The sequence below is a fragment of the Malaclemys terrapin genome, chromosome 18 (assembly GCF_027887155.1).
Source record: "Malaclemys terrapin pileata isolate rMalTer1 chromosome 18, rMalTer1.hap1, whole genome shotgun sequence".
NCBI classification, from domain to species: domain Eukaryota; kingdom Metazoa; phylum Chordata; order Testudines; family Emydidae; genus Malaclemys; species Malaclemys terrapin.
The window spans coordinates 19,566,758-19,586,733 of NC_071522.1; the positions used below are offsets into that span (position 1 = coordinate 19,566,758).

Below are 19,976 nucleotides of genomic sequence, written 5' to 3' on the forward strand. Positions count from 1 at the left end.
CTCAGTCATTGCTCAAGTATCCAGACGGCTGCAGTGGGATTCCCAGAATCCTCACAAACAAGCATTTGTCCAAACCGTTGTATGGCGAAGTGCTTTGCTCACTAACTGGCTATTGGTCAACTTCCTATTTAAAGTCAGGAATCAAACACCACGCCCTGATTCAAATGGACAAGGACGCTAGAGCAGAGCATGTACTCGAGTCAGCTGGCTGGTGAACGTGTTGTGGGATGGACGCTGTCCAGACAGCCTATTTGCCAAGTGCTAAGGAACGATGCACCGGAGAGAAATCAGGCAGTGCGAGACATTCGCTGACCAACAAAGGGGGTAGGGGCCCAGGCTTGTGAAGGGATCTGTGTGGAGAAATTCCTGCTACCCGAATGACACACTCGCCTCTTCCTTTGCAGAGCTGCCAAGCTTTGTGCAATCTCCTCTGTGACATGACCCTCTTGGGGCACGCCAGTAGTGGGATGGGTGGGGAGAGGCAGCAGCCCGGCCCTGCATCCCCCAGCTGCAGGGTGGATGGGCACAGTCCTGGTCAGCCTGGAGAAGCCAATAGTGAGCAGGGGGGGTGGAAGGAGTCAGGGGTGACTATGGGGGAGGGACACTTCTTTGGGAAGCAGAGAGGCGCAGGTGGGGAGAACCGGGAGTACTGGGGGGCTGTAGGGGCAGGGGGGGAGGCTGGAGCAAGCTCCCCATTCTGTGCCTGTTTCTTACCCCCCCACCCCATTATCTCAGCCTGAGCCCTTTTACTCCTACGCCCCCAGCCTGTTCCCTATGTCTCTCTTCTGCCCCGGTCCCCGCCCCCTGCTCCCCACCCCTCTGTATGCAGGTCAGGTTGCTTCCCCCTTCTCCTCTATGCAGGCTGGGCACAGATGAAACACGGCTAATACCACAGCAGCCCCTGCTGGCCAGGTGTAGCAATTGCTGGGAAAGTCTGGCTCCATCCCTGTTGGGTCCCAGTCCCCGTTGAGTCCAGTCTTATTCAGCTTCTGATGCCAGCGTCTGGCCTTGATCCTAATTTTCAAAGCAACAAATGGATCAAGCCCCAGCTACGTCACAGACCAAATTCTGATCTTCGATCCCCGGCAACAGCGGTGCTCCTCTGGCACAGCGCAGGTCCCGACGCCCAGAAGGAAGCGTGTGAGAGCTGGGTCTAAACAAGGAGGAGGCCCGGTATCTGTCCTGAATCCACAGCAGCGAACCACCATGTTGCTAGTACAGATCTGTGCACCAGTGCAAGGTATGGACCAAACCACTCACACGTGCACTGCGACCGAGGCCCTGATGTAAATAGCTCACCATCGGCCTGCAAAGGGAACATGGCCTACTGCTCTGAGAATGAAATCCCTTCTGAACTGGTAACAACACCCAGCCTAGGATGACTAGACAGCAAGTGTAAAAAATCTGGACAGCGGGTGTGGGGTAATAGGCACCTATGTAAGAAAAAGCTGGGGCCCCCTGCGTACCTGTCAGCAATCATGGCTGGTCACTCCAGCCGGAGGATGGAGCAGGCTCCATCCCCTCAGCTTCAACGGGACCCCTGTGCCTGGTGTGCTGACAGGATGGGGGCCCTCCTGGGGGACGTGGGCAGATGAGCCCTGAGCTCAGAAGCACGGTGGGTTTGTTTCACATAACCCTGGCCGGGGTTTAATGGGCTGAAGCAATTTGGATTTCAGGATTAGTTGAGGGAAAAAAAACCACAACAGCCCGTTTTAAAATTCGGCCCTCGGGCTGTAAGCACGGAACAGCCCTGCCCAGCGGGCGCACAATGAACCAGGCTCCCCACCAGCATCTGTGGAAACGCAGCCCTGCCGCGCAGGGAGCGTCCTCGGCCCAGCTGTTGTCCCGGTGGGGAGTTCCCCACATTAAGAGTCTGGGTTTGTGGAAAGGAGATTCTTCCCCCCCCACAAAATCCCTCTGTTGGTTCTCTCATCTGTCCGCTGCCAAGAGGGACCCCGAGCTCTGAGCTGGGTTCTGGGCACCCCCACCTAGTGCCCAGCCCGGGGAGCCACGCTTTGATGGCCGATGCCCCCAGCACACAGGAGGGAGCTGCCTGGGCTCAGTGAGTGGGGGTGGGGGATGTAGCCAGGCAGGCCCAGTGCCTCCCGCAGCATTGGTCAGGCTGTGCGTGCCAGCAAGCGCTAGGGACACACTGCTGGGTGCCCGGGACAGCGCAGGCATCTCCTGGCCCCGTGCAAGCCACACACTGGCCAGGCCGTGCTAAGGGGGCTCTGGCATCAGAGGTAAGTTCGGTGTTGGCCTGACTGAGTCAAGAAGACTCGTTTCAGTGTGAACTGGTCCCTGCGGCTCCTGACCCAGAGACGAGGCGGATAATGAAGGATCAGTGACAACTAGCCTCAACTCCTACCCCGCTTTTCATGCCAAGATCTCAAAGCACTTCGCAAACATTAAGGGCTGGAATCTGACCTCAGAGAGACTGATGGAAATCTAGAGCGACGCCATTCACGTCAGGGGACTTCCTCTGGCTTTAAAGCAGGAGGAGTGAAATCTGAATCTGGCCCTAGATAACGAAGCCTCCAGGCAAGTGTCAGTCATCACCCCCATTTTACAGCTGGGGAAACTGAGGCACAGAAAGGTTAAGCGTCTTGCCCAAGGCCACTCAGCAAATCAGTAGCAGAGATGAGTCAGAACCCAGCAGTCCTCACTTCACTAAGCCCACTTTCTAAAAACCCCACCATTTACCCTTCTTTCCAGCAACTCTGGGAGTCTCCATCAAGCATTCTACCCTGTCCCTGGCTCTGGCATGGATACGTTTGGCTCAGTCAAGTCCAGCTGCTGTGTACTGCAAGCCGGTCACTGCCAAAATGCCAGAGGGACTCTGCTGAGCTGCCCCTGGGGTCTAACACTGATCCCGATTTCAACTGGGGAGCAGATGTACTGGATGGTGGCAAAGGAAGGATGGTCTAATGGTTAGAGCAGTAGCTTGAACAGGGGTCGGCAACCTTTCAGAAGTGGTGTGCCGAGTCTTCATTTATTCACTCTAATTTAAGGTTTCACGTGCCGCTAATACATGTTAACGTTTTTAGAAGGTCTCTTTCTATAAGTCTATATTATATAACTAAACTATTGTATGTAAAGTAAACAAGGTTTTCAAAATGTTTAAGAAGCTTCATTTAAAATTAAATTAAAATGCTGATCTCACGCCACCAGCCTGCTCAGCTCACTGCCAGCCTGGGGTTCTGCTCACCTAGGCCGGCAGCGGGCTGATCAGGGCCTATGGCTGGGATATGCCCTGTTCCACCCCCTTCCTCCAGGCTCCGTCCCTACCTCTCTATCTCCTCTACAGAGCTGTGTGCACACTGCCGCTCTTCCCCCTCCCCCTCGCTAGGGCCATCCGCTGATTGCCGCAGGGACGGAGAGGAGGAGGGGCAGGAAAGCACCACGCTGGGGGAAGAAGCAGGGGAGGTGGGAAGCTTGGCTGCTGCAGAACCAAGCTTCTGCTTCCTGCCCCTGCAGGGGAGAGCGGTGGGCGGAGGGGCTGAGGGCCAGGACCGTGGCAGGGAGCTGCGCGCCGCTCAGAATCGGCTCATGTGCCGTGTTTGGCACGCGTGCCGTAGGTTGCCGACCCCTGAGCTAGGTTCAATTCCCTGCACTGCCACAGGTTCTCTCTGTGACCTTGGTCAAGTCACTTAGTCCCAGTTCCCCATGTGTGAAATGAGGATCACGGCAATGCTTTATCATAACTGGCACTATTTATCCCGGCCTCACGGGGGACAAACGCCAGAGCTGGTTGGAAATTGTCAACAGAACAGGTCTGTCAGAATCTGGAGTTTCGCTGAAATCAAAGTGTTTTGCAGGAACATCTGGATTTCTGTCGAAAATGTCATTAAAATGTCCAAGCGAATAGTTTGGACTTTTTCATTTCCTTTTGAGAAGGTACAAAATGTTTCATTTTGACTCTCATTTCATTTTGTTTAGACTTGTATATATGAATTTATTATTGTATATACTTAACATTAATCATAATATATAACGTTTTATATACACACAAGCTTTATGCCATTATATCTCATTAACTATCTAATGTTTCCGCATTACCAGAACAGAACATTTAAAGGTTTCCAACTCGAAATTTTTCAGAATTTCCTTCCTGGGAGAAATTGACTTTTCGCTCCAATTTGGATCAGAAAAAATGTGAAAATCTGGAATCTCCTCCGGGAAGGAAATTCTGTTTTCCAACCCGCTCTCGGGGATGCGTTCAAAGTTTGTGAGGTGCCCAGACAGGGGCCAAAGAAGGGCCTGAGATAAAGAGGCAAACCCTAGTAGGTCTGGTTCGCTGGAAGCACGTTAGGAATGGGCCAGTGGCCCATACGAAGTCACAGTCCAGTATTCTGCACTGATAGCACCAAGTACTGTAGTCACTTGGGCCATTACCATCATACATTGGCATGAGGCCTCAATAAGAAGTCTGTTCAGGAGGAGTTTTGGGCTCCATCCTGCATGGATCCATCGGAACAGGAGCACAGTCCCGTGGGAGTCATGGCAGGTTTGAGCTCTGTGGGCAACTTTCGTCATGAAACCCCCAAACCACATGAAACTCGCCCGGTTTGGGGACAGCCCTGAACCCCAGCCAAGGTTCTCCGCCTGAAGCCAGGTCCAGTTCTGAGCGAGAAAGGCCTGGCTTAGGCTCCTGGGGGGGACTCACCATCTCGCATGATACCAGGAGAAGCTCTGCAGCTTCTACCAGGTTTTTCCCCCCTTGACTTTTTCAGGCTCCCAGGGGTTGAGCTCTACATGGAGAGAAACCAAGTCTTCCTACCAACCACCAGGGCCCCATGGCTCTCGGGAAAGGCCCCAAGCTTTGTGCGAGGAAGGAGGCTGTAGCCAAAGTGGGCATGAAGTCCCCAGACACAAGAGGAATAGCCAACATCTCTCCAGCCCCTGCTCACGCAGAAGGGCTGAGGTTAGCTAGCCAGACCTACAGGTTGTGGGGACACTAGGCTGCAGGCCTTGCTCGCTCCATTGACTTCCATGGAGTAAGGGCGGCAGGGCGTGGCCATGGGGAAGGATCGGAGAGTGGAGTTAGAGGGGAAGGCGGTGGGGGAGGATCCCGGTGGATGTGAGTTGAGGGCTCCCGGCCACAGTGAGCTCCCCGACTCTACTGCCGCTGGGCTCCTTCCTAAGCGGGCTTCTGCCATTCCAGCTAAGCCAGATGCATCGTGGGGAGGGTGGTGACCAACGTTCGCCACCTGTATCAGAGATGCTGCTCCCCCCGGTTACTGAATTGGGCCCACCGGGAAACGCCACTCAGGGCGGAAGATGGCACTGAATGCTCCCCGCCCCTCCTCGGCGCCCTTGGGAGGAGTCAGTGAGGAGGGGGCAGCTGGAAAAGCCCCGCTCTTTGCTCCGCTCAGGGGTGTTTATTGGGAAATCTTGACGAGAGCCGTGAAATAAACCTCAGAAAAGCGCTTCCTGCTCCCACCCACGCCACACGCCCCTCCGGCCACACATGTCCAGTCCCCCAGCAGTGCAACGGGCTGCCCAGGCCTAGGCCCAGGGCACATGTCAATGGTGATGGAGGGGGCGAGGGACGGGGGGGGTCAGTGCATGGCACGGCCTGTCTGGCAGACAGGCCAGGCCTCTGGCCCTGCCCCACGCCGAGAGCTGGGCTTGCATGGCTGAGTTTGCCAGCTCTGGCTTTGCAAGCGCTGAGCGTAGTGAGTGAAGGAGGAGGGTAGATGATGGGGGGGGAGGAAGGCAGGGCAGGGAGGGGGCGAATGGTGGTAACAGAAGAGCATACGTACATCCTGCTGTTTTTCGCCCGGGGTGCCGTGGCTGTGCCGGCCGTTCTGGGCGCTGCCCTTGTGCCCGTTCTGGTGCGGCGTGGCCGAGCGGCTGTGCCAGGTGCGAGAGGAGGACGGGCTGCGGCTGGAGCGGAGGCTGCTGGGCTTGTGTCCGTCCTCTCTGTGCTTGGGGGTTAGTCTGCAGGAGAAAGCGGAGGGCAGATGACTGCGGGCGGGCTCCTAGGAGAGGCGAGGGGGGTGAGGGCAGCTGTGGTTGGGGGCAGGGAAGAGGCAGGCTGGCATAGCTCCAGTACTTCCTGAAGGCGAGCATCTCCCTGAGCGGCATTATATATACACATACACACAGTCACCGGCGGGGCTGTCCCCCACAGTGCCCCCGGCTGGCCATGCATGGTGCTGCAAGTGTCCCCTGACTCAGTTTCCCCCTCCAACATGGGCCCCCACCCCTGCTGCCTTCCCACACAGGCTGGAGGTGGTGCCACAGCTGAGCCCTCTGGCCAAGTGACTCACTAAACCTTAACCCCTCCCAGGGTAACAAACGGCCAAACAAACAAAAGGTTCTTCCACCCGCTGGGCCTCTCTTCAACCCATCCTGCGGGCTCAGCTCCAGCCCTCTGGGCTCCCGTCCAGTCCCTCTGCTCTGGGACAGAGCCCTGACTCCCGGCTGCTTCTCTGGAGCCCTTCCAGACCCCGCTTCAGGACCTGCCACAGCAGCCCACACACTCCCTGTGGTTCCTCCCCACACTGAGCCCTCTGCCCTTTTAAAGCCCAGGTGTTTACCAGGCTGTCACATGACCCCATTAGTCCCGCCCCCTCCAGCTGAGAGGCAGCTAAAGCCACCTGTCCCTTAAAGGGGCAGGCCATCCTGTTACGCACACACAGATACCTCTCCACAGCTGTGTACGCACACATACCCACGTACACGCATGACGGGCCTGATTCTGACCTCACTTGTGGCATTGTACGTCACTGGGACTCCACTGAGGTCACTCCTTCAGCCCCGACTGCTCCAAAAGCATGAGTCAGGTAGGGTGACCAGACAGCAAATGTGAAAAATCAGGACAGGGGGTGGGGGGTAATAGGTGCCTATATAAGAAAAAGACCCCAAAATCGGGACTGTCCCTATCAGATCGGGACATCTGGTCACCCTAGAGTCACCTCCCCAGATCATGAGATTGGCGTAAAATTCAGATTTGTTTAAAAAAAAAATCCCAACCGTTTGGGGCTCTATTTGCTGTCTGGTTTTGGAGCCTTCAGGGGTCACATTTCTAAGCTTTTCTCCAGACCTGCCAGGGCTGGAAATGCCCCGACTCCAGGCGCTGGGGCTTTCGGAAAGAGTGCCAGGCTGGTGGTGCTGCGCGCTGCTGGGAGATCAGAACCAGCCCCCCTCTTCTCGCCCCATAACACAAGGGGAGGGGAGAGCCAGGTCTAAAGTGGGGAGCCTGCACCTCTGACAGCCTCACCCATCCCTTCCCACCCCACCACCCCAGAGCTGCCTTAAGTCTTCTTGCAAGAGGTGGAGTTTCCCCCCACCTCCCACCTGCCCGAGGTCCAGGACAGGCCAAGGTTCCTTGGGGGACCAGGCTTACCTGCTGGGCGATTTGGAGTGGCTGTAATCGGATGAGAGCGAAGCGCTGGGAGAGCTGCAACTGCTGTGTCTGTGGCCTCTGCGCGCTGGGGAGTTGCTGGGGGATCTGTAAGAGAGAGAGAAAAGGGAGAGGAGGCGGGTGAAAGACCTGGCTAGAAATCAAGGCCCTGCTCCCACCTGGAACCTCACCTGGGCTTGCATCTGAAACCTCACCTCTTTCGCTCTTTGTTTTTCTCTTTCCTTTTGTTCTTGGGGCTCCGGGACCTACGGAACAGCAGAGAACTGAAAACACAGAGGCAGCGCACGGCCCGGCCCCGAGAGGGACGTGTGGATGGGGAGGGGTTGTCTTCCAAGCTGCCATCCAACCGGCCAGCCCCGAGCGCGGCGCTCAGCGTGGGTGTACACGGTGCACCAGGAGAGGGAGCAACACAACGGAAAAGGCCTCTCAGGACCTCTGCCACGCCCATCCCCATCTTAGCGCGTGGGCTGAGACCGACAAGGCTGCACACGCCCCACGCTGGGGCAAATTCTCTGCTGGTGTCAATGGGGGCGGCACCAATGGCGTTTCGCCCATTTAAATCAGCAGGGAATTGGTCCCATCATCACTTCAATGATCCCGGCCAGACTCACTCATTCGGCGCGCTGAGACCCCACTGAACTGTTGGGTGCATGTTTACCTTGGCCCATCCCTGGTGATTTGGATTGGTTTCCAATCCCCCCACTTTGAATTTTGAGTTCAGACGCCCCCCCCCCCGCCCTCGCTCCAAATTCAAAGCAAACCTCCTTCAGCACAGGGGGAGCTTGGCACCGGTTTCGATGCTAAACCAGTGATCAGCCTAGGTTTGCCGAACACTGGGTCCCACGTCCTGAGAGCTTCCCGTGACCCTTGGCTCCGTTTCACGGGGATTCTCCATCACCTGTGGTCTTTACATCAAGACGGGGTGTCTTTCTCAAAGAGATGCTCCCGCTCGAGCAAGAGGCATTGGGCTGGATGCAGAATCACTGGGGGGCTCCCCGGGGCTGTGCATCGCAGATCAGAGCACGAGGATCCCGGCTGGCTTTAGTATCCAGGGCTCTAAGTCTGCCACATACCCCAAAGCCGGAGGCCGTTCTCATGGGCAGGCCAGGAGTTGCCCAAGGCTCCACCCTCACCCACTGTATCCCCCTCTCCAGTTTTCTCTGGGGCTGTTTCCACCAGCAGAGGGCAGCAGCGTACCAACGCAAAGCCAGCCCATGGGTTCGACAAGGCAACGTGCCTAACCTCCCGCCCCCAGCCAGGGGGACATCGCCATTGGAGCTGGAGGTGTCGTTTCCAGCTCAGAAGGAACCCGCGCCAGCGCGGATTGAAACAGCAGGTTAAAAACAGCAGTACTGCTGTGCAGGAACTATCCGCCCTGAGCACGTCCCCAGCACCTTGGAGCGGATCGTGCTCCGGGGGTAGCCCCTGGCTCCACCGCGCCCACACGACTGTGACCGGGTGGGTCTCCCTGGGCTGGAAATCACACCTCCGGCTCCGGCCTAGCCCTGCCCCAGGCCTGGACCCACTGAATCCCAGTGGAAGGGCCAGTAGAGGGCCTGGCTTTTCCGTCCCCACTTGAGCCTCGTTTCAAAACACAAGGCAGAGGGCAAAGCCGGAGCGGAGCGATGTGCTTGGAGTTAGACCGGCAACCTGAAATAAGGCACGGATCTTCATGCTGCTGGGGGGCAGGGGGAGGGATCCTGGATCTGGGGGTGCTGCTGGGGGGCAGGGAGAGGGATCCTGGATACGGGGATGCTGCTGGGGGGCGGGAATCCTGGATCTGGGGGTACTGCTGGGGGCAGGGGGAGGGATCCTGGATCTGGGGGTGCTGCTGGGGGAGGAATCCTGGATCTGGGGGTGCTGCTGGGGGGCAGGGGGGGCAGGGGGAGGGATCCTGGATCTGGGGGTGCTGTTGGGGGGCAGGGAGAGGAATCCTGGATCAGGGGAGTTGCAGGGGGAGGGATCCTGGATCTGGCGCTGCTGCTGGGGGGCAGGGGGAGGGATCCTGGATCTGGATCCCCCCGCTGCGTAAGCTGGAAGGTTTGTCTCTCTCCCCAACAGAAGCTGGACCAATCAAAAATCCCCCTCCCCGACCTTGTCTCTCTAATTAGCGTAGGGGTCAGGGAGGCACATCAGAGGCATGACAGTGGATTTCTTTGCCTTCCTCTGAAGCATGGGGCCGGCTATCTGAAGGGCACCGGGCTGCCTAGACAAGCGGCCTGGTGGCTCCCAGGGCCTGTTCCAGTGGAGAGAGTCCGTTACGTCTGCACGCTGAGGAGCAGATGTAGCCCATTCGCAGCAGCCCGGCCTTGCCGAATGCACAGGAGGCTGGGATCTGTTGGGAGCTGCCAGGCCGGAATGGAGCCCCCCTGGGCCCAGCCAGTACGCACGGGACCAACCTGGAAGTGACCCTTTGCAAGCGTCTTACCGGTGGCCTCTGGTGGAGCAGGGGAGGTCGGTGCTGGCGGCGAAGTGAAGATGGGGCGTTACCGTCTGGCAGCTCCACCCCGAGCCCCCTTTGCTCCTGGCTCGCAGGGGGAATCCTGCTGCCTGGATGGGTGCAAATGGGCCTGGCCCTGCTCCCGCACCCACTTGGTGTGGACACAGTCAGACAGCCCATGGGCACACGATGCTGCCCGACCCAGGCCACCCCTGAACGGTCACTGGGATGGCAGAGGCCAGGAGGGAGGAGAAAGTGCCGCGTTTGCACCAGCGGGTGGGGTGGGCCAAGCTAGGGGGTGAGGCTCTTGCACCGTTCGCTCTCACCTGTGTCTTCTCTTCTTCCGGGATCCAGACTCAGACCTGAGGGACGACAGGGACGAGAGAAACAAAGCAGACGGGTTGAGATGCGCCCTGAGGGGGTCAGACACCCCAAGGGAAGGGAAACTGGTAGTCAGGGAGCTCTGGGCGGAGGGACAATGCCCTTATATTTCAGTGGTGCATCTACGTACCCCCCTACAAACCCTCTATCCACCGTCCCCATACATGCCTGCCTACCCAGCCCTCCAGCCCCAGATATTGCCCATCTAGTTATCTACCGCAGACAAATGTATTTCCATGTTTTTCAGCCAGCTCTCCGGTGAAATCATTTCACCTGCAAACCACTTGCAGCTGAATCTGGGTGGGAGGCAGCAGCGGTTTAAACAGCCCATGGCATGGCAGTTTGGAACAGGGGAGGCAGAAGAATCCTGTGTCCATCTGAAATGGGGCTTGTAGCGGGGGGAGGGGGAGGATTTAGTTCAGAATAGAATGACCTGCCCCGGGACTGAGGCAGGACCCCGGGGCGAACGCCCCGACTCATGCAAAACATGGAATCTCCACGCACCACAACGGGCCAGGACCTGGATTTTACATCTGGGCCCAAAGAAGCCACCTTCACCAGCGCAGCGCCCCCGACACCATGCCAGGCCATCGGCTCCGTGCTGATTCAGAGACATTGTGCCACCAATACCGGCTGGGACTTGCCTGGAGGGTTGAGCCAGCCCTGTCCCGGTTACTTTCTGAGAGCTGATGGGCTGGCAGCTCAAGGCTCCTTATAACAGGAATGCTCAAGTCTGTCTACTTGCGACGGTAACACCCGAGTGTAACGTCCCCCAGTAACACCAGCGTACGGCTGCCGATGGCCGAACACTCAACGTACGGTAGTAATACCCAAGTACGGCTGCATATTACAGAAACGCCTGTATGCTAGAAGCCCTAAGCCAGCCTGGCCATCTTCTCTGGTTCTGGTCCAGCTGGGACGAGTGAGGTGTTGTTGGGATCACACCTCCCTGGGGCGTTAGCCCGAAAAGAGCGGGGTGGGGGGATCAAAGATTTATTAATGATCATTTATTCAAACTTTGGAATCCTTTGAGCCAATAAGATGGCAGCGTGCAAAGGAATCAGTCAGCTGCCTGGCAGGCCGGAGAAGGATTGGCTGAGCCACCTCTGAGGTCACCCAGGTTGTGCTGTACCTCTTGGGATGCTAGTGGCAGAGAGACACCGGAACCAGAAGGGCGGGTGTGTAATCTAAAGGAAAGCGACCCTGCCCTGTGTGGTCTCTGGGTTGGGGGTGACCCTACATGATTGATCTAAGGAGGGCAGGGGGCTCTCTAGCTGGACCCTACCGATGCCGCTCCTTGGTTGGCCCTTGGGATTAGCACCCGGTGCTCTCTGTCCACCAGGGCCGAGCCCAGGGAGGTGAAACGAGGTCCAGGCTGAAGCCCAGGTTCAAGGGGAGAGACAGGCTCAGCGAGGTTGGGATTTCACTGGCAGAATAGGAGGGACTCGGTGTCACCCATTCCCTGGCCGTGCAGCCAGCCGCTCCTTCCGCCACGGCGGCGTCTGGGCCTTAGCCCCCGCGGGGAGACGCCAGGCAGCGCCAGCGGAGAGCCGGGGGACAGGATCCAGCGTGACACAGTGTGGCGCTCTGCCCGCCCGTAGGGGTGGCCGGGCCATGGAGAGAGGTTGACGGGCCCGCTATGGCCGTGGCTGACGGAGGGGCTCTTTTAGCTCAGGCAGGAGAGGCTCCGGCTTCAGGATCCAGAGGTCCCAGGGTGGATCCCCACTGCCGACGACCGGCCGGGGGGGCTGCAGCCTCAGCTAAGCAGCCCCGCCATATTGGTTAGAGCCCAGCCCTACCTCTCCTTCAGGGCGCAGGACGCCACCCGCTTCCTGCCAAGAGGCAATTTGCACCTGGGCGGCCCCTAGCCCTTCCAAACTCCCCCCGCCCAGGGCCTGCTGCAGGCGCGGGGGCTGCCTGGAGCCTCTGCCCGCTGCATCGGATTCCCCAGCGATGTCCTAATTGCTTTGTGAAATACCGGCTGCTCTGCGCCAGTCATTGATAACATCCCGCTGCCCTCCTATCCCGGGGGGGATGGCTTCATTACTGGGCAGGGGGAGGAGGGAGCGCTGAGTTCAGGTTTAAGGGCCTTAGCCCAGGCGGCTGCTTGCCCTGCATTATTCACGGCCCCAGAGATCCGCAGTGCAATACCAGCAGCTGTAGGGCCAGAGCCTGGTGTGAGTCTATCGAATTACACCCAGGGGAGCTTTGGCCCTTCCCCCCAAGCCACGGACAGATTAACCCTTTTTGCTGCGTGGCCCAGCCCAGTCCAGGAGGGAGCGAGCCGGGGAAGGAGGGTGGAGAAGGATGGAGCAGTGAGGGGAAGGATCGCGGCTTCCCTGGCCCAGTACCTGTCTCGTCTGTGTTTCTTCCCATTCTTCTTTTTCTTCTCCTTCCGGAGGGGCGAGGAGCTGTCGCAGCTGGAAAGCAAACACGGGTGCCTTTGAGTGGTGGGTGGGGTGGGACCTTCCTGCCCCGGGACGGGGCCTCCTTAGGGCCGCAGAGTTTGCTAGGACCAGTGTCTGAGAACACGGCCCCCTCCTCCCGGATACCCGGCATGGGCCCGAACCCTCCCGAACAGCCAGCGCCGTGTCCCCATGAGCCGGCGCACACCCAGCCCGACGCAGGGAGGTTTCAGAGAGAAAGGCTGAGATCCCTCCAAGCGGCCAAAGGGGTTTGGACACCGAATTATAACAGGGTGTTCAAATCCACTGGGTGGCTCAGAAAGTCTCAGCCAGCAAAAATAGTCAAGAGCATTAAAGAGGGTCTGAAAAATGGGGGAAAGGATTTTCCTGGGGGGTCTTTTGATTGAAATTTTGTTTAAAAATGTGATTGAAATGTTTTTTTAAACGTTCCGGCCACCTCTAAAAACACTTCTGTTGCATCTCAGCGCCACCTTGTGGTCCATGCAGGATCTAACAGGAAACGGGTCACAAAGCCCATGGGCCAAAGATTCCTAATTAGTATTATGATTTATGCTAATAGTAGGCGCTGTGCAAACACAGACTGAACTGAGAGCCCCTGCCCCAAAGAGCGTCCAGGCTACGGAACCTTAATCCACCAGCTGGAATCGGATTCACCAAAGCCCTCAGCGCTGGCGCGTCCACTGAAATCGCCCTTCTGCAAATCCTGGCTCGAGTCAGCTTGCGGGCGCCAGCTGGTGCCAATCAGTGCCGCCCTGCAGGCTTCCCTGGTGGCAGACTCACTGCTATTGTTCCTCAGGCAGCTAGATCACAGCTAGCTCCGGTCTATCTCTGTGTGAGACGCCCGTAGATACCCACCCAGCTGGTTCAGGGAGGCACAAACTGATGCGCAGGGCATTGGCTCGGCGTGACGTATCGCCTGTTCCTGAGCCGAAGAGCCCACAGCTTGACTTCGGCGGGGGTTCGACATGGACCCGGCCCAAGCAGAAGCTGGGGAGGGAGCCGAGGGTTTGGCCCATGGCTTGCAGCTCTGGGAATATGGACTTACCTTGAGTGAGGGAAGAGCCCTGTGCTGGGAAGAATGGCCAGCCTGCTGCCACCTCCCATCCCTTACATTTCAGGGGGCCCGCGAGGAGGAGAAGGAGGAGGAGCAGGCTCCCGCGTCACTCACCTGCGCTCTGATCCGGGTTTCCTCTTTTTGCTGACATTGGGGGAGGAAACAGATAAACCACATGTTAGTGGCAGCAGTGTCTTGCCAGTGGGCAGAGGGCCAGAGCCTGGGACCCATTCAGGAGCTGGGCCCCCAATGGGGACCTTCCACTTAGCCCTTTCTGTAGGGCTCGGGGCCCGAATCCTGCTCAGTTACCACCACCCTCATGTTGAGCATCAGTCTCCCCACCCCAGGCCGGGCCTGCTCCCAGCACGTGCCCTGAAATTTGTTCGGCTGGCTGATGGCACGTCTGCTAATGACATAATTCCATGCGATGATTATCTCATGCACGCACAGTAATTGCCTCGTTAGGACGTGGCATTGCAGAGAGGGGAAACATTACGGGGCTGGGTGCGTTCCAGGACAAAAACCACACAAACGCCCGTCAGAGGAGCCAGAGATCCCAGCGGCAGAGAGAGCTGGGCAGCTCCAGACAAGGAGGGGATGGAAGTGGCCACAGCGACAAAAGGTCCTTGAACGTGCTTGATTGTGCTTGGCAACTGGGGGCGAAGGGAATTACCCCTCCGCTGTTATCGCCTGTTCTCAGTTTGCATTGGAGCCAGGGTGGCCATATTTACCAAAGTAAAATCGGGACCCCGCACGGGGCTGGTCCGATCTGCCTGTCTGACATCACCGTTTGCCTGAGGGGACACACAACCCCCCGTCTCCCACGGGGCTGTCCCAAGCCAACTGGCATTGCTGCTCGCCTGAGCCCCATGGCACCCAGGACTGGGGCTGACCCCCCGCGCCCCGCATCCCCCTGGGCCGACTGCCCGAGCACCACACTGCCCAGGCCTGGGTTTGTCCACCTGAGCCCCATGACTCCCTGACTCCCCAAGACCCACGTCACCCTGGGCTGACTGCCTGAGCCCCGCCATCGAGCGCCTCGTGTCGCCACTGGCCTCCCCAAACATTCCTCCGCTCCCCATCAGCTGGCACTCTTGCCAACTGATCAGAGCAACTTGCAACTGGCAAGGGCAAATGGGACAAATGCCCAGTTTTGCCAAAAAAAAGTCAGGACGTCCGGGACAGGGCTTATAAAGGGGACTGCCCCGGCCAAAATGGGTTGTATGTTGGTCACCCTAATTTGAGCCTTACTGTAAGGTGCGTGTGTGCATGTCTGGATGTGTGTGTGTCCTTCCCTCTGGCAGTTGTGTGTGTGTTTGTGCATGCCTGGAGCTGTGCATAGTTCTAGCTCTGTTATCTTCATCTCTTTGTGTGTGTGTGTGTGTGTGTCCATAACAGTGTCTTTCCTTCTCTGCATGTCTCTGGATCTGTGCGTATGTCGGTGTTGTACCTCACGGTGTGTGTCTGCGCATAGCAATCTCAGTGGTGTGTGTGTGTGTGTGTCCGTCACAGCATCTCGCTATCAACAATCCTGCCTCTCTCTCTGCCTCGGTGAGTGTCTCTGGGTCCACAGCAGCTTGTTCCCACCTGGGATTACAGGCAGCCTCCCCTCGCCCTGTCTGACCCCAGCAATCCAGCACCGGGCACTTGGCCACGCCTGGCAGGACAGGGAAACACTGCCGCCCCGTGGCAGCTGGGACCCATGGCATGCCCCTGAGTTGAACCACGCTCACACCTAACAGGGTCACACGCTGACTCCGGTGGGATGGGTGGAATTTAAGACTCAAGGGCAATGTAGTTAGCTGTGGGGGTCCTGTTAACATGCCTGGGAGCTGGGTGACTAATTCCCATTGACCCCAAAGCTCGGTGCTGGCTTCTGACAGGCTCGGATTATCCTAACTCTGCATATTCAGAGAGTCACCTTGCCTCTTAAAGTGGTGACGCCATATCCATTTCTGGGCCCTTCCCTCTCAAGTGAAAGCTTGCCAAGTGGTGAAAAGGAATGTGTCAGACTCCCTCCGAATCCACCTGTTGCTGGAGCGGGAGGCACGCCCCAGGGGGTGGTGTCTGGGACAGAGTCCCAGGGAACGGGGAGGGGAGAGCCAAACAAACAGAGGGAGAGGGTGGATGGAGAGGAACAAGGATAAGGCAGGAGTTGGGGTTGGCAGGGGAGTACCGGGCTGGGGCACAGGAAGGCAGTCGGTCCCTGATTAATCACCAGCCAGGCCGGGCTCATTAAAGTTGCTGGCTAGGCTCTGCAGACAGTCATTAGCGGTGCCAAGGCAGGGGGAGGTGGCTGTGCTGGGCGAGGCATGCGAGGAACAGCGGGGACAGGGCATGGGGCGGCACATCCCCTGCTCAGAGACTGCCCCCCACGTGCCGAGGCCCACCGGGGAGCCCCCAGGTAATGGGGCAAGGGGCGTGGCATGGCCTGATCAGGACCTTCTAGACGCAGGCCTGGGCTCTCTGTTTGGGATTCTGGCAATGGTGGAGCGGTCTCCTAATTGGGCTCAGCATGTGTCACAGCAGGGCTGGGCCCAAGCAGGGGCCGGGGCTGAGCGGGACAGGTCTGCACACACCAGCTGGGGGTGGGGGCGCCCATGGAATGGGCCACAGTGCCTGTTTGCACAAGCTATGGGAACAGATGCTTTCTCCTCCCTGGCTGCCCCATGCAGGCAGTGCGCCAGGTGGGCTTGGCCAGCAGATCCCCCAGGCAGGGGTCTGAGCCCCATTCTAACGCCTGCCTGAGCCGCCCGGCCAGCTGCATGGGGCAAAACGAGAGGGGATGGCACCCCTGGCTAGAGTTCGGATCGCGCGTCATGGGAGACACCCCCTCTGCCACACTCCCCCGTCTCTCTAATACGCTCACCCTTTGGGGGCCAGATCCTTGGCTACCGCTGTGCAAAAGGGGACCCACAGCTGCTGAGGAGCCCCCCAGCACCTCGGCTCTCCAAACCGGGGCAGCTCAGGGGCGTGACATGGTGGCCAGAGGGAGGCAGGACCGTAGCAGATAGATTCAGCAAGCATAAGCTAGAGCAGCCCGGTGGTCCCTCTACTTTACGCGAGGAGTCAATTTAGCCCTAGGATCGAGGGTGGGGGGAATCAATCCCAGAGACTCTAGGGGGACAGACAATATTGCCTCCATCTGCCCTGGGAATGCTGGGATTTCTGTGAGGGGCTGGGAGCCTGCCAGACAGCAGTGTCGCCACCAATTCATATGGGCCTTGGGGTCAGCACACCAGCTTGGGACAGACAGCAAGCGAGCGAGCTTTTTGCACCAACATCTTCCTGTCTGGGTGGAAAACACTCCAAAGAAACTCGTAATGAAGCCATAAAACCACCCCCAGTCCATGGAACCAGCCCTGGTCGTTTGTCATTTCCAGGGGAGGCGGCGTGGCTAACGGCTGGGCTGGGACTCCGGACTCCCGGGTTTCATAGGCACTGACTCGCTGTGGGTAGGGCTACACTGCAGTGGGAGGTCTGAGCGCTGCTCGGGTAGGTTTCCCTGAGCTCGCTTTGTTCTAGCCACAGCAGTAACCCTGGGTACTTATTCGAGTGGCGGCATTGGCTTCGCTGCTATTGTTACTGGAGCTGGCTGGATCAACGCTAGCTGGGGTAGGTCACCAGGTGCGGCAGACGCCTCCCACTGCAGAGTAGACGTACCCTACGTGACCTTAGACAAGGCATTTCCCCCCACGTTGTGCCTCAGTTTCCCCCATCTGTAAAGCAGGGATAAGGGAGCCCATTAAATGCCAGCATCAGGGGGCGCATCTCTCCGAGTCTCCCCTCCCCACAGTCTGACCGGTCAGCGTCCTGCTGAGGCTGCAGCGTGAGCCGCATAGTCATTGTGGGCCCACGGCGGGCCAGGCCTGAGCCTGCTGCTTGGGCAGGAGATGGGGGGATGGCGGGAGGCCGGAGGAGGGGCAGGCTGCCGCATCGATGGGGGAAGAGAAGGTGTTCTGGCAGGTGCTGGGGAATATCCAAGCCAAGGGTCACACTGCAGGGCGAACGCCAGCACCCCCGGGCTGCCCTGCCCCCTGGGAGTCCCAGGGACTCTGAGAGCCAGCCCAGGGCACGAGGGATGAGGTCAAAGAAGGGAACCTCAGGCTGGGGCGAGGGGGAGCATTGTGGTAGGTGCTGCAGCCGTATAGGGAAGGCACAGGAGTTCCTGGCTCTGGCATTGCAGGGGCAGCTGTCGGCCCAGACCGGGCGCTTCCACTGGGGCAGAGCCCTGTGCTCCTTTGGCCCAGCCCCACAGGGGAAGGGGAGGGGAGGGAGAGGGTTGCTGGGGAAGGGAGTGAGGGGTCCCCAGGGAACCGGCTGGCGAAGGGCTGAGGGTCCTGCTTGGCTTGGGGTCAGGCTGGTATCCCCCTCCCAGTGGCGGGGCACATGGACCGGGCCAGAGCAGCGGGGCGGGGCAGGCAGGTGACTCACCGGCTCCGGCGATGACCCGATTTCTTTTTCTTTTTCTTCTTGGGTGGCGGCGAGGGGGAGCTGCTCATCCTCCTCTTCAGCCTGCGGGGGAGGGGAGAGGCTCAGGGCGGGAAGCAGTAACCGTGAGCCCCCCCACGACCCAGCCCCTGCGCAGAGCGGTGGGGGGTGCCTCACCCCCAGCGTGTGTCGGGGGGAAGAAGTGTGTATATCTGGCCAGGTCTTTGTTAGGGATAAAGGGGTTTTCAAGGTGACATAGTAACTAGCACATGTTAAAATGCTAGTGTAGACACAGCTGTTTATATCTCAGCATGTGCGGGAGGATGTCAGCCCTACGGGGGAGCCTAGAATTTATCGTAACCAGCTAACACGTGTTAAAACTACGGCCTACCGCTGCTCCCCGCTAGGATAACAACCTACCGCTGCTCTCTGGTAGGATAACAACCTACTGCTGCTACCGCTAGGATAACAACCTACCGCTGCTACCTGCTAGGATAACAACCTACTGCTGCTCCTCGCTAGCAGAGCTGTGCCTGTAGCTCAAACAACAGAGGTTAGCACTGTGACGCTGAAGATCTCAGGCTCAAGCCAATGTGGCAGGGGGAGGTGATTACAGAATCTCATCAGCGAGCCTCCAGGTGATCATTGCTTAGGAGAGGAGTAACGGGCGCGCGTACAATACACCGCACCGTGTTCCCACCCGGGCAGGTGCTGGACGCTCACGGTAGCAGACATGGCCGCCGACGGAGACACGCCAGGCTTGGGTTCTGAACTCATCTGCTGCCGTGACCCAGCCATGCTGCCTGGGAGCACCCGGGCTCGACCGCTCCCACTGGTCGATGGGGCAGCTTGTCCGTGTGATGCACTGGTGCAGGGCCTGAGCCCAAGCTCTTTGAAACCGACGGGCCCGCCCTGGGCTTTGGCTCGGGTCCGGAGTGCTCGGGCCAGGTCCCTCTCTCGTGGCTCTCCCAGCCTGCCGCGTGCCCCTTTAGCTTAGGGCTTGTGCTTCTGCTGCTGAAGGAGGCTAACCGGGTTCCTTGGGGGCTGGCAGTTTGTTCCTTTGGAACCAGGTTTCTAGGCCCACTGATATGTGTCTATATGTGTCCTTACACAGAAGCTGTGCGGCGACCCCTTGTGGTGGATGTGTGCATTGGCATGGCAGCACCTGCCTTGGCAGAAAGATTCTGCAGGAAGCCAGAGGTCTGGCTTTGGCACTGGGCTGGCAGCATTGAAATGATCATTTATTTTTCATCTCAAAGGGCTTTCCTGCCCCCCCTTGCACCTAACCACCAGAAGGAGGGAGCCCACCGAGAGCAGCAATAAGGGGAACCATCAAAGGGCTGGAAGGACTGCCTGCCGAGGGAAGATTAAAAGCGCTAAAGCTGCGTGGCTTGATTAAGTGGGTACACGACTGTCAGCAAACGTGTGGCGGCTGGAAACAGCTGGGAGGGAGAGAAATCTGCTCAGGGCGTAAGCGGGGGTGTGTGCATTGCTAGAAGTGATGGGATCACAGGAAGGAAAGAAAGATTTAGGCTAAACATTAGAGAAAGCATCCCAGCCCTGGGAGGTGTTAAATTGCATTGGAGGGTCCCAAGGGAAGGAGTGGGAGCTCTGTTGCTTGGCCACTGGAAACTAGATGGTCCCCCATGGGGGTCGGATTAAGCGAGCCCACGTGCCTCCTTTGGAAAGCTCTTACTGCACACTCAAAATGTACGTGCAAATGATTGCACGCCTGATTGGCACGTGCAATTCCCGTGCTTCGTGGCACAGGCTGGGCACTATTCTGCACGCATTCAGCTGCCCGCTGGGCGTGGGTCGTTGTTGCAACTGGGCACACATATTAGGCCCCCGTTTGCCTGCACATGTGGCCAC

The 19,976-nt window shown here is 58.4% G+C and overlaps 1 protein-coding gene across 1 annotated transcript in view; it reads right to left on the reverse strand.

The window, feature by feature from the left end:
* SRRM3 (serine/arginine repetitive matrix 3) overlaps nt 1–19,976 on the reverse strand; it is an 84,326-nt gene that overhangs the window by 19,513 nt on the left and 44,837 nt on the right. Inside the window, exons 4-10 of the mRNA XM_054008681.1 lie at nt 18,108–18,188; nt 13,788–13,817; nt 12,545–12,613; nt 10,139–10,174; nt 7,567–7,617; nt 7,355–7,459; nt 5,766–5,943 (exon numbers count right to left, since the gene is read on the reverse strand). Of these exons, the coding sequence (XP_053864656.1) occupies nt 5,766–5,943; nt 7,355–7,459; nt 7,567–7,617; nt 10,139–10,174; nt 12,545–12,613; nt 13,788–13,817; nt 18,108–18,188 (550 nt within the window). The remainder of the gene's footprint in view (nt 1–5,765; nt 5,944–7,354; nt 7,460–7,566; nt 7,618–10,138; nt 10,175–12,544; nt 12,614–13,787; nt 13,818–18,107; nt 18,189–19,976) is intronic.